Genomic DNA, 14,384 nt, shown 5'->3' with positions numbered 1-14,384 from the left:
TGTCCACATTTTGCATGTGATAACTGGAGCTTCAGCAGCCATCAAGGATGGACTAATTATCTCCAGCCCTTTTCTATTAGAGAGAAAAATAAACTTGTATGAAGTCACTCATGCTTTTTTGTTTTTAAATTATATGCAGCTGAATCTAGTCCCAATCACTGCATGAGGGTTCACTGATCTTTTCACATTGGAAGACCAAGAAGTCTTCTCCTGACAGGAATACCCTCTGCAGTTACTAACGATTAGTAAGTGGTATTTGTCACTCTGGTGATATGTTTTGGAGTGGACGCCCCTAATTTTAATATTCTTCATCTATGACATTCTGGTATTCACAATATAAAGATCATGATCTCCTCTCCAAGCTGACTTTATTGTTTAACTTCCGAAGTATTCCACGACAAGCAACATTTCAAAATTGCATCATCAATATTAAAGGGAAAAAGTCCAATTTCTTTCAGCAGACATTTACTGAATAGTGTCTATGCAGCAACCACTATACTGGCACTGGAGTTATCAAGTCAGACAGTTGCTCTTCAGATTAATTCAGCAAGGTTCATTCAAATTACTCATGAAATCTCTTTCAAAGTCTAAGTAAAACATTGATTTATAACTTGAATCTTGACACAATGTGGTGGGGAATGGGGATGGGAAATGGTAAAATTACATGAAGCTAAACCTGAAGGCAAGTTCTAAAGTTCACCAGCAAAAATTATCTTTGCTTTTGAAAATGCTTCCACTGGGGAAGGAAGGGGTAAGGCCAGTGGGAGGAATGAGGTGAAGCCACTGGGGGAAAATGTTCACCATTAACCTGTACTTTAAGACACCTTTGAGAGTAATATACTTCCAAACATCATCAATTTTATTTCATAGGAGTAAGTTGCTATAGCATATACAAAAATATCAATCTTCCCTTGTTCTGCTTAAGCCTGCAAATCTGTGGGCACTTGATTCACTGCTAACTTCAAAACCCTTACTCAGTCATGAAGCTCTCTATTGCTTAGAGTATATAATCACGCAGTTATGTTAAATGCTCTGAGATGTCCTGCAGTGAAGAATGCTGTTTAACTTTGATCCTAGCATATCATCTAGAGTGAAATTATTGTGGTCCAAAGCTGTCTTCAAGGAAAGCAAAGGAGAGGGAATAGACGCAGGGAGCCTCCAACTCAGCCCCCAAGAATTTTCTGATGCCACAGTGGGCTACGGTGACTTTTCCTAAAGTGCTGTTTGCTAGTCAATGTGCCTTCTCTGATGTTCTACAAGGAGAGAACACCTTATCAAGCCAGTTTGTCTTTGTGGTGATATCTCTGATGTTGAAAAAGACCTGACCTTTGCCTGAAGGCTTCTCCACATTCACTACACTGATAGGGTTTTTCTTCATTGTGGATTCTTACATGCTGAGCAAGGTGTGAGTTTAGTCGGAAGGCTTTCTGGCATATGTTACACTTGAAAGGTTTTTCTCCAGTATGAATTCTGTGGTGTCGAATAAGGTCTGAGGTCAAACTGAAAGCTTTTCCACACTCATTACATTGATGGCTTTTGGAGTGACTATGGATTCTCTGATGGTGGGTGAGGAGTAAGGCCTGACTAAAGGTTTTTCCACACTCCTTGCACTCACAGGGCTCCTCCTGACTGTGAATTCTCTGGTGTCGATTAAGGTGAGAGCTGCGCCTAAAATTTTTTCCACAATGGATACATAGATAAGGTTTCTCTCCAGTATGAATTCTGAGATGTTCCAAAAGGCCTGCATTCTGGCTAAAGACTTTGCCACACTCATTGCACTGATAAGGCTTCTCACCAAGATGGATTTTCTGATGTCTGACGAGGTGTGAACTCCTCTGAAAGGCTTTCCCACACTCATGACACTGATGACCTTTCTCTCTAGAGAGGACTTTCTTATGTCCTGTAAGACTAGAACTCTGACACACATCAGACTCGCAGAGTTTCTTTCCCGTGTGTGTACTCGCATGTTCAATCAGGTCCGAGTGCTGGATGAATCCCCGCCCACGTTCTAAGCATTTATACTCAGTCTTCTCTTTGGGCTTGGCCTGCTGCCTTTCCAAGTTAGAGCCCTCATTATGAGCCTCCATGGGTTCAGATATTTTCCCAGATGACTCTTCTCTTCCACAAGAGTCTGTTACTACAACAAGCTTCCCATTCTCAATCCTTGTCTCCTCACCTGCAATATTAAATATATACCACCAATTACTTGTCTTTTGATGCTTGGGGAAAGGAATCTGCAACTAAAAGGAAAAAAAAAATTTAATGAAGCCATGTGTGCAAAGTAAAAACATTGTAGATGCTTGTGACTGTATAAAATAGTTACAGAATGGTACACAAGACATTGTTAACTGTGACTGCCTTTGGGGAAAGATGGGGAATTCTGGTGGGAGGTGACTTATTTTAAATAGTTTAAATTTTATCATGGGATACCACACACAGAGAAGCTAGCAAGCAAGCAAATAAACTGTCTTAAAGGGCATGGCTGTACAGTCTTGAAGATAACTTGTCACATGGAAAATAAAAAAAGCTAGGTTAATTGAGGCCCCCAGGGCCCATAAGAAAGGGATGACATTTTAACTGAAAATGAAGAAATGTAGATGTGGTGCCAATTTTATCACTAACTGTGTAATCTTAAAAAAGTAAGGTAAATTATCTGGGCTCTGTGTCCTCATCAATAAAGAAAGAATAATGTACTATAAGACCTTGACAATAACATGAAGTTCACAAAAATGCCTTCGCCTTTCCTAATCTCCTTGGACTGCAGTAACTGCTCTCCTGTGTGGTTGAACAGAGCTTTTATCTCAACACTATGATAATTTATTCATGTCTATCTCTCTCCCTGCACCCCTGATGCACAATGCCGCAGGAGACTGTAAGCACATGCGGAGCAGACTTTGTTTTCTCTAGCACAGAGCCTGGTACATAACAGACATTAAACAAATATTTACTAAATAAATGGCCTGTGTCCTAAGGGTGAAATTAAATGAAAACAGAGAAAACTTAAGCTCAGATACACAAGCAGATGGGTGAGAAGAATGTGAAGTTTTTTGTTTTGTTTCGTTTTATATTTTTATTTACCAGTTTTTCTTGTAGCTAAGGATAACTCTTTAAAGGCTAGGAGCATGACTGGGGATGCAAAGTCAGAATGAGAAAGTAAAAGGAAAGCTGGATGGAGAAAATAGAAGAAAGAGACTCTAAGCAGCACTAATAACAAACAAAAGAGGGTTAATCAGTGTGAGCAAGTTAATTCAGCAGATTATTAAAAAGGAGAAAGTGGATGACAGCTGAAAGGAAAAATGAAAGTGAAGGGATTAGTAAAGAGACATCAGAGAAAGGAAGGTCACAGGTGGGGAGTGAAGAAATTAAAAATTTGTACATAGTAATAATGTACTGTGTACAAAGACCCTCTACAACAGAATGAAGTATTCAATCCTACACAGGGGCAGGGGGCAGGGGGCAGGAGTGAGAGATTAAGGGAAAGGAATAAGACTCTTCCAGTAATGACATAATCACATATACAACTTTAAAAAAGCAAGAGAGGATGAAACCAAAAAACAACCTGAACTTTGAATATAAAATAACATTTTTAACAGATCCAGAGGGTAAGGGACATTTTCAAGAGTCTACTGACATTACATTCACTTGTTTTGAGACATGGTCTTCCTCTGTTGCCAAGGCTGGAGTACAGTGGTGCAATCGCATAGCTCACTGCAGTCTTGAACTCCTGGGCTCAAGCAATCCTTTTGCCTCAGCCTCCCAAGTGGCTAGAACTACAGCTGCATGCCACCACGCCTAGCTATTTATTTATTTTTTGTAGAGGACAGGGTTTCACTGTGTTGCCCAAGCTGGTCTCAAACATCTGGCTTCAAGCAATCCTCCCACTTTGGCTTCCCAAAGTAGTGGGATTACAGCAGCCACATTTACTTTTTGTATTTAAACTATACACCCATCACTGATTACATGGTAATCATTTCTGCAAGGCTATTGAGAAAAGGTAGGCCCCTTTGTTTCAGCTACTTTATTCAGGATGCTCCCAGAAGAAAGGTAACTTTGAAGCTGACTTGGAAATTGAACAGAGGAATAGGCAGCATGTAAAGCATGATTTTAGATATAAAACCAGCCATTCATCAAACAGACATTTATTGAGGGTCTATGCTAGGCCAGGGACTGTAGCTGACTCAGAAAACAAAACAAAACCCCTTCCCTTTTAGTCTGGCAAGAGAAAAAGAGAAGCAAACTAGAAACTACAATATAATGTAATTAGTTCTATGACGAAAAAAAAAAGAAATGAAAAAATGTAAGGAGCAAAAATTAGGAAGAAGAATTTCAGTGACAAAGAAAATAAAGAAGGCTAGGTGAGGTGGCTTGCACCTATAATGCCAGCACTGTGAGAGGCCCAAATGGGAGAAATGCTTAAGACCAGGAATTCAAGACCAGCCAGGGCAACATAGGGAGACCCTGTCTCTACAAATAATAATAATAAAAAGCCAGGTGTGGTGGCACACACACCTGTAGTCCCAGCTACTTGGGAGGCTGAGGTGGGAGGATCACTTGAGCCTGGAAGGTCAAGGCTGTAGTGAGCTATGACTGCACCACTGTACTCCAGCCTGAAGACAGAGCAAGACCCTGTCTCAATAGAAAAACAACAAAAAAGAAAATATAGAACCAAAAAAAAAAAAATCCAGGTGACATTTAGAAATGAAAGATAGTGGCCATTTAAAATAATTTGAAGGAAATTTAAAAAAACGAGTAATGAAGCATGTGGCCTTCTTTGCCTTGATTAAGAAACTAGCACTACTTGTTTTTTTTTTTTTTTTTGAGACGGAGTCTCGTTGTGTCGCCCAGGCTGAAATGCAGTGGTGTGATCTCGGCTCACTGCAATCTCCGCCTCCTGGGTTCAAGCAATTCTCTGCCTCAGCCTCCCGAGTAGCTGGGATTACAGGCACCCGCTACCACACCTGGCTAATTTTTGTATTTTTAGTAGAGACAGTGTTTCATCATCTTGGCCAGGCTGGTCTTGAACTCCTGACCTCGTATATCTACCCGCCTTGGCCTCCCAAAGTGCTGGGTTTACAGTCATGAGCCACCATGCCTGGCCACTACTTGCTTTTTTAAGAGATGTTGCCCAGACTGAAGTGCAGTGGCACAATCATTGCTCACTGCAGCCTTGAACTGGGCTCAAGTGATCCTTCTCCCTTAGCTTCCCAAGTAGCTGGCCTAGCACTGCTTTTTTTATTCACCCCTACAGTAAGAGGAAGAAGAGCAAGGTGAAGGTCCAGGTTCCCTTTGTACCCTTTCCTTGCTATTTTGTTCAGCTAAAATGTTTGGGGTGATAGACATCTCTTATCTCTTGATCGTGGTCCTGATTAGACCATAATTATTTCGCATTTGTGAAAACTCATTGACCTGTACTAAAAAGAGTGAATTTTACTACATGTAAATTATGCTTCAGTAAACCTGACTCAAAACAAAAGCAAAAAACAAAATACAAGGGTGCTAAGCACAACCTCAGAGGGAAAGGCACAGTTCACCACATCTCACACACAGAAGATGCAATCCAATTCTTACCCTTCTCTTTCTCAGGCTTTGTAACTTCACACTCAGGCCGAACCTGCTGTTCCTGTACTCCTCTCAGAAGGGCCATCTCCTCCACAAGCATTTTTTGTTTCTTTGCCTGGTCTGGGTCCTAGGGACAATTAGGTATATGGAGGCATAATTAGATATATGTGGGTTTAGGAAACTGCTGTTCAGTAAAACACCTAGGTGTTAAAAAAGAGAACAAAGAGAAACCCCAGAGGGGCAAAGAAAAGAAGATGGGGAATCTGGTGCACAATCAGTTTTCTCCCAGCAAGGGCCAGGTAAGGTTGAGGTAAGACTTATAGAAATTAACAGCTAGACTGGAAAAAAACTGAATCAAAGCTTAGTAATTCTCCTTCCGCTGATGAACCCATGTCCACCTGTCTGGCCAGAGATCTCAATTCCTGCATTCCTGAAAAAGAGCACATCTGACCCTTACCACCTGTTGTCCTGTTTCTCCAAGATCCAGCTGCAAATCCTCCAGAACAACAACCACGTCCTCCCCACTCTCTGGGTGATGCTCCTGCACCCGGGCCTGGAGCTCCTTAGGCAGGATGATCAGAAACTGCTCCAACACCAGCAGCTCCAGGATCTGCTCCTTGGTATGGGTCTCGGGCTGTAGCCACTGTTGACAGAGCTCCCGGAGCCGACTTAGTGCTTCTCGAGGTCCTGTGGTCTCTTCATAACGCAACTGCCTGAATTGTTTGCACAATGGCTCCTGTCCAAGGCCTTTACTGTTTCCTTGCAGCTTGAATCCCTGTTCCCAAGTAGAGTAGTGATCCTCCCTCACTATCCGAAGCCCCTCCTTCTTCAGATTCAGGGGAGCCAAGGAATGGGCACTCACCAATGCTGTCGCCATCCCCAGCTTCAGACTGCTCTCCTTGTTTTGGAGAACTTTCTTTGGACTGTATCTTCAGAGACACTCCTAAAAATATAGTAACAAGAATGACAGAAACAGTAATAGTACTGCTAACAAGAACAATAACATTTTCTTGGGTTTATACATTTCCTGTTATCCATTTTTTCTCTATGAAACAACCATTTCTAAACATACATACAGAAGGAAAAAACTATCTTACAGAATACTATCTAATGTAGAAGGAATAATAGATTTGAAAAATCACCATTTCGTAGCCCTCAAAATAACTGAGGCTAGGCACTGTGGCTCACACTTGTCATCTCAGCACTTTGGGAGGCTGAGGTGGGAAGACTGCTTAAGCCCAGGAGTTTGAGTCCAGCCTGGGCAACATAGTGACACCGGGCATGGTGGCACACGCCTGTAATCCCAGCTACTCGGGAGGCTGAGGAGGGAGAACTGCTTGAGCCCAGGAGTCTGAGTTCAGCCTGGGCAACCACAGCAAGACCTATATCAAGAAAGGAAGAAAAGAGAGAAAAAGAATGAAAGAAAGAAAGAAAAAGAAAAGAAAAAAGACAAGTGAAAGACAAGGAAATAGAGAAAGTTTTTTTAGACAAAGAAAAAGACAGCATAAAGCTGTTGGATGTTCAATGTAGTAGTTAGTTATGGCTAGGAAAACGTTATATGGAGCCGGAATCCTGGGAAACATCTACATATAAGAAACAGAAGTGAGATGGAACTGGAAAGGTAGGAGGAGAAAAAAGACAATAGTATCCAGAAGGTCAAGGAGGTCTATTTCTGTAAATGTGGAATGGTGGAAAGACCCTGGGCCTTAGACAGGCCTGGGTTCCAATCCAGCCCTGTCACTTACATGTTGTGACCTGGGGCAAGTTACTTATCCTTTTGGACTTAGTTTACTCATTTGTAAAATGAAGATAATACCTAATTCACAGAAGTTTTGAGGTAAATGAGATAATTCTAAAGAACAGAAGGAATTCACTGATTTATAAGGGAAATGATATGAGCACAGTGTTCAAGAGTGTAAATGCTATAAGATGGTGAATTAATCTAAGACCTGGTATAGACACTTGATTCAAAAACAAAGATGTCATTAGTGACCTCTGTGAAGGTAATTTTGTTAGTGAGAATAGCTAGCCTGCCATAGGAAATGAGAAAATGGAGAGTGAGCATAAATGACAAATTTCAAAAAAGTAATACATTGAATAGAACAAGAAAGATAGGGCAGAAACTAGAAAGGGCTAATGTAGAGTATAAGTATGTTTGTGACTTCAATTACTGTCCTTATGCTGATGATTTCCTTATTCTTCAGGTCAGATATCTCAAGTGTCAGACTTGAATTTACTTCTGCCTATTTGGGACCAGCATACCCTACAGAAGCCTCTCAAATCCAACATGTTAAAAATGAACTCAGACAATTCCCTATCATCCTTTGGGGCAGGCCCGTGGTATGTGGGGATTTAGCATTCTTGATTTTGACTATGCTTGAGTATCCCTATAGATCAGTGAAATACCATCTGTCAGCTGCTGACACATGCCTTTGAATCAATGGGCATGCGGTAAGTGGGAGAATGGGAGAAGGCTCACTTAATCAGTGGCTTAACCTCCAAACAGTTCCCTGTTACATATTCCTGAATGTGTATATAGTTAACACTTCCCAGCTGATAATTATTTTTCTTAGTCAAAATGAACTTAAACTTTAAAAAGCCAATTCCTAGTATTCTTAATATAAGTAAAAAAGTCCAAGAAAGTGATGATTATCAGTGAAACCCCGTGTCTGCTGAAAATACAAAAAATTAGCTGAGTGTGGTGGCACATGCCTGTAGTCCTACTCGGGAGGCTAAGGCAGGAGAATCACTTGAATCCGGGAGGTGGAGGTTGCAGTGAGCTGAGATCACGCCACTGCACTCCAGCCTGGACGACAGTGAGACTCTGTCTCAAACAAAGTGATGATTATTAGCCAGAAAATAAAAGACTGGTATTGTAATGGTTAATTTTATGTGTCAACTTAACTGGGCCACAGGGTGCTCAGATATTTGGTCAAATATTATTCTGGAATGTTCTCCAATTCTCTTGGAATGAGATTAACATTTAAATTGGTAGACTGGCCCTCGCCCTCCCCCTCCCCCTCCCTCTCCCTCCTTCGGTCTCCCTCTCCCTCCCTCTCTCCCTCCTTTGGTCTCCCTCTCCTTCTTTCTTCGATCTCCCTCTGTTACCGAAGCTGGACTGTACTGCCGTGATCTCAGCGCGCTGCAACCTCCCTGCCTCGGGCTCCTGTGATTCTCCTGCCTCGGCCTGCCGAGTGCCTGGGATTGCAGGCGCGCACTGCCACACCTGACTGGTTTTTGTATTTTTGGTGGAGACGGGGTTTCCCCGTGTTGACCGGGCTGGTCTCCAGCTCCTGGCCTCCAGTGATCTGCCCGCCTCGGCCTCCCGAGGTGCTCGGATTGCAGACGGAGTCTCGCTCACTCAATGCTCAATGTTGCCCAGGCTGGAGTGCAATGGCGTGATCTCGGCTCGCTACAACCTCCACCTCCCAGCCGCCTGCCTTGGCCTCCCAAAGTACTAAGATTACAGCCTCTGCCCTGCCGCCACCCTGTCTAGGAAGTGAGGAGCGTCTCTGCCTGGCCGCCCATCGTCTGGGATGTGAGGAGCCCCTCTGCCTGGCCGCCCTGTCTGGGAAGTGAGGAGCGCCTCTGCCCGGCCGCCATCCCATATAGGAAGTGAGGAGCGTCTCTGCCCGGCCGCCATCCCGTATAGGAAGTGAGGAGCACCTCTGCCCAGCCGCCCTGTCTGGGAAGTGAGGAGCGCCTCTGCCCGGCCGCCGCATCTGGGAAGTGACGAGGGCCTCTGCCTGGCCGCCCCATCTGGGAGGTGAGGAGTGCCTCTGCCCAGCCGCCACCCCGTCTGGGAGGAAGTGAGGAGCGCCTCTGCCCGGTCGCCCAGTCTGGGAGGTGAGGAGCACCTCTGCCCGGCCGCCCCGTCTGGGAAGTGAGGAGCGCCTCTGCCCGGCCACCACCCCGTCTGGGAGGAAGTGAGGAGCGCCTCTGCCCGGCCACCCCTTCTGGGAAGTGAGGAGCGCCTCTACCCGGCCGCCCCATCTGGGAAGCGAGGAGCGCCTCTGCCCGGCCGCCCCATCTGGGAAGTGACGAGGGCCTCTGCCCGGCCGCCCCGTCTGGGAGGTGAGGAGTGCCTCTGCCTGGCCACCCCGTCTGGGAGGAAGTGAGGAGCGCCTCTGCCCGGTCGCCCCGTCTGGGAGGTGAGGAGCACCTCTGCCCAGTCGCCCCGTCTGGGAGGTGAGGAGCGCCTCTGCCCGGCCACCACCCCGTCTGGGAAGTGAGGAGCGCCTCTGCCCGGCCACCACCCCGTCTGGGAGGAAGTGAGGAGCGCCTCTGCCCGGCCACCCCTTCTGGGAAGTGAGGAGCGCCTCTACCCGGCCGCCCCATCTGGGAAGCGAGGAGCGCCTCTGCCCGGCCGCCCCATCTGGGAAGTGACGAGGGCCTCTGCCTGGCCGCCCCGTCTGGGAGGTGAGGAGTGCCTCTGCCCAGCCGCCACCCCGTCTGGGAGGAAGTGAGGAGCGCCTCTGCCCGGTCGCCCAGTCTGGGAGGTGAGGAGCACCTCTGCCCGGCCGCCCCGTCTGGGAAGTGAGGAGCGCCTCTGCCCGGCCACCACCCCGTCTGGGAGGAAGTGAGGAGCGCCTCTGCCCGGCCACCCCTTCTGGGAAGTGAGGAGCGCCTCTACCCGGCCGCCCCATCTGGGAAGCGAGGAGCGCCTCTGCCTGGCCGCCCCGTCTGGGAAGTGGGGAGCACCTCTGCCCGGCCGCCCCATCTGGGAAGTGAGAAGCGCCTCTGCCCGGCCGCCACCCCGTCTGGCAGGAAATGAGGAGCGCCTCTGCCCGGCCGCCCCGTCTGGGAGGAAGTGAGGAGCGCCTCTACCTGGCCGCCCCGTCTAGGAAGTGAGGAGCCCCTCTGCCCGGCTGCCCCGTCTGGGAGGAGAAATTCTTCTGCCTTGGGAGGCTGTTGATCTATGGCCTTGCCCCCAGCCCCCTGCTCTCTGAAACATGTGCTGTGTCAACTCAGGGTTAAATGGATTAAGGGCGGTGCAAGATGTGCTTTGTTAAACAGATGCTTGAAGGCAGCATGCTCTTTAAGAGTCATCACCACTCCCTAATCTCAAGTACCCAGGGACACAAACACTGCGGAAGGCCACAGGGACCTCTGCCTAGGAAAACCAGAGACCTTTGTTCATGTGTTTATCTGCTGACCTTCTCTCCACTATTATCCTATGACCCTGCCATATCCCCCTCTCCGAGAAACACCCAAGAATGATCAATAAATACTTAAAAAAAAAAAAAGAAAATAATACATTAAAAAAATAAAATAAAAAAATAAAAAATTAGCTGAAAAAAATAAAAATAAAAATAAATTGGTAGACTGTAGACTAAAACAGACTGCCCTCCATAATGTTGGTGGACCTCATCCAAGCAGTTAAAAGTCTGACTAGAACAAAAAGGCTGACTCACCCCTGAGTAAGAGAATTCTTCCTGTCTAAAATGCTTCAAACTGAATCATTTTTCTTGCTTTTTTCTTGCCATCAGACTTGGAACTAAAACAGCTCTTACTGAATCTCAAGCCTATGGCCTTCAGACAGGAACTACACCATCAGCTCTCCTGGTTCTCAGGCCTTTGGGCTTGAGCTGGAACTAAACCATTTGCTCTCCTGGGTCTCCAGCCTGAAAACTCACTCTGAAGATACGGAGACTTGCCAGCCTCCATAATGACCTATGCTAATTCCCTATAGGAAATCTCTTTCTAGATCTCTACCTATCTTTACCAATATAGATACCCTAGTTACACAAATAATGACACAAATACAGGCATATGTATATATATATACATAATTCGTATTATTGTTTATGTATATATACCTGTATTCATATTTTATATATAGACCTGTATTCATATTATTATATCTATAGAGATATCTATATCGATATCAGTATATAAATATATCTATGCCACATACATATATATACTGGTATTTATATCAGTATTGGTATATAAACAAACATGTGGTATGATGTTGATATGTATATATAGGGTATGATGTGTTTTTTCTTTTTTTTTCTTTGAAATGGAGTCTGCCTCTGTTGCCCAGGCTGGAGTACAGCAGCGCAATCTTGGCTCACTGCAACCTCAGCCTCCCGGGTTCAAGTGATTCTCCTCCCTCAGCCTCCTGAGTAGCTGGGATTACAAATGCCTGCCATGACACCCAGCTAATTTTTGTATTTTGAGCAGAGACAGTGTTTCACCATGTTGGCCAAGCTGGTCTCGAATTCCTGACCTCAAGTGATCCACCGTCCTCAGCCTCCCAAAGTGCTGGGATTACAGGCATGAGCCACAGTGCCTGGCTGGGTATGATGCTGAATTAGTGGTGAGTTCATTTCTATAATGTGATTAAATGTATCAAACACAATATATAATAAATAATTTGATAAACTGTTTTGGGAGGAGCTCCATCTACCCAGCTATTTGAGCCAGAAAACTGACCATTCCTTCCTCCTTTCATATCTCATGTATCTGATCAATCAAGTTCTATTGATTCTATTGCTTAAATATCTCTCAAATGAATCCACTTCTCATCCCCTTTGCCATCGTCTTCTCCTACCCAGACCACTGTGACGAACAGACTGGTCTGAGACACCAATCTATTTTCCACGTGCAAACAGTGATCATTCTAAGGAGGATATGAAATATTATTATGTCCCTGCTATGCCTGTTACATGTAATGGCCGATTATTACCCTTAGGATCAAGTTCAAAACATTTAATATGGTTTAAATTGTTTTTTGATCTAAGGAAGTACTTTATTTCCTCAAATTTGCAATACTCCTTCTTGCTCCTTGGCCCTTCCACAGCTTATTCCTTCTGCTTGGACCACCCCCCAACCCTCCAATTTTCTTCTTGTTAATGCCCACTCACACTTCATGTCTCAGCATAATAAAACAATGAGCCAGGACAACTATACTACATGTTTCACACATATTAATTATTTAACCCTCACACAACCCTATAAAGAAGACACTATTCCTAATTTCATCGTGGAGAGAAGGAAATTGAGACAGGGAGAGTTGAACAACTTACATGAGGTACCAAAGCTAAACCTCAGATATTTCCTCCAGTATCTCATGCACCCACAGGCCCAAAACCTTGGATTTATATTTGCCTTCTTACTGTCACACCCTACATCTGACCCAGTAGCAAATATTATTGTCTCTATTTTCAAAGCAGATCATAATCTGATCACTGGCTCAAGATATCCTTATCTCCCACCTGAATTACTTGGAATTTTAAAAAATTACTCTTAACTTTTAAGTTTTCTTGATTCCATTCTTGCCCACTTACAATCTATTATCATCATGAGTCTCCAAGTAAAGATGCTTTAAAACATAAGTCAGATCGTGTTTTCTTCTACTCAAAATCCTCCAAAAACACACACCAAAAAAAGACAAAATTCCTTACACAATACAGTTCTCATTTACTCTACACTCTTCCTCTCCATACCCCAATCTCTCTGACATCATTCCCTACAAAAGTCGCCTTTGTTCACTGCTCCAACCACTCTGGTCTCCCCGTTATTCCTCAAATATGCCAAGCAAGCTCCTGCTTTAAGACCTTTGCACTTGCTATTCCCTCTACCTAGAAAGTTCCTGCCCGCAAAAGCCACTTAGGTCTTTCCACCCACCTCCTTCAGATTTCTGCTCAAATATTACCTTCTCGGTGACGCCTACCTTTAATATCTACTTAAAATTGCGCTGAATGGATGAAAAATATGCAGCAGAAGGTTGTACTCTGTTTACTACATCCACAGCTTCATCACTCTCATAGGCCCCAGGACCGATACCTCCGCTACGGACCCCACCCCCTCGGTCGAGGGACGGTTCTCTGCACCCGCCGGGAAGCAGCTGCTCCCTAGGCCCCTAGGCTACAGTTCCGCCCCAGCCCGGGGCCCAGCTCCAGGGTCCCCTCACCTGGCCAAGGGGCCTCAGAGGAGCCAAACGCTCTGAAACACCGTCTTAGCTCATCGCTGAGTGTCAGCTCTAGCTCTTCGGAGCGCTTTCTTTTCCGCTCTAGGAACGCTGGAGGACCGTGGCTCGATGGTGCTGCCGCTTAGGCACCGCAGAAGGAGACTAACATGGGTACCGCCTGCTGAGGATGGCTGGGAGGGTCATTTCGTTGTGAGCTGAGATTGTTGGTTTTTTGTTTTTGTTTTTGTTTTTTTCTCATTTTAAAGCGGATGTTTATTTTATTCATGTAAAAACAGGCCAGCTCCGTTGAGTGTTATCACAAACAGCCAACATTTTCACTTTGCTCACATAAATAAAACACACATACTTCGCCATTTTTCCCAATTTAAAAATTCATCAAACATAATGGCAAAAATAATTGTCAAAGTATTTCGAAAATTAAACTAAACAATGGACATATGTTTGGATTGAAAGATTTAAGGTAATAAGAAATTAGGGCTATTACTGTGAGAGAAAATAAATCAACAACACTTTGCAATCAATGTAAGTTTCAGGGGGAATAAAAGCAACAGATATCACTTCATCAAAATAAATTCTACAACAGAGAAAAGAAATAGTCTCTCTCTTTCCCACAGTATCACAAACTGGGTTTTTATAGTTTTTGAATAAGATAAACTCTTTGAATGCTTATACATTGCTGGTGGCAACGTAAATTAGTTCTGCCACTGTGGAAAGCAATTTGGAAATTTCTTAAAGAACTTAAAACAGAGCTCTCATTCGACCCAGCAATTCCATTATTGGGTATATACCCAGAGGAATATACTGTTCTACCATAAAGACCATGCATGTGTATGTTCATCACAGCACTTTTCACAATAGCAGAGACATGGAATCAACCTAGATGCCC

At 44.6% G+C, this 14,384-nt stretch overlaps 1 protein-coding gene across 7 annotated transcripts; it reads right to left on the bottom strand.

Annotated features, from left to right (window-relative positions):
• Positions 1–351: 351 nt before the first annotated feature.
• Positions 352–13,932, bottom strand: ZSCAN26 (zinc finger and SCAN domain containing 26). Of its 7 annotated transcripts, XM_054492061.2 has the most exons (5): positions 13,481–13,617; positions 6,422–6,502; positions 6,017–6,334; positions 5,569–5,686; positions 352–2,176 (listed from the first exon to the last, which is right to left on the bottom strand). In XM_054492061.2, exons 2-5 carry the CDS (start codon positions 6,434–6,436, stop codon positions 1,275–1,277), a joined length of 1,353 nt encoding a protein of 450 aa, XP_054348036.1. In that variant the 5' UTR covers positions 6,437–6,502; positions 13,481–13,617; the 3' UTR covers positions 352–1,274. The 7 variants fall into 7 exon arrangements, with proteins under 7 accessions (XP_054348036.1, XP_054348033.1, XP_054348034.1 ...); XM_054492058.2 differs by having other exon boundaries at positions 6,017–6,502; positions 13,481–13,932; XM_054492059.2 differs by having other exon boundaries at positions 6,020–6,502; positions 13,481–13,727.
• Positions 13,933–14,384: the final 452 nt, after the last annotated feature.

This window comes from Pongo pygmaeus, chromosome 5, assembly GCF_028885625.2.
Source record: "Pongo pygmaeus isolate AG05252 chromosome 5, NHGRI_mPonPyg2-v2.0_pri, whole genome shotgun sequence".
NCBI lineage: Eukaryota > Metazoa > Chordata > Mammalia > Primates > Hominidae > Pongo > Pongo pygmaeus.
The sequence above is the reverse complement of the archived record's forward strand: the minus strand, read 5'-3'. Positions and strand labels throughout refer to the sequence as shown.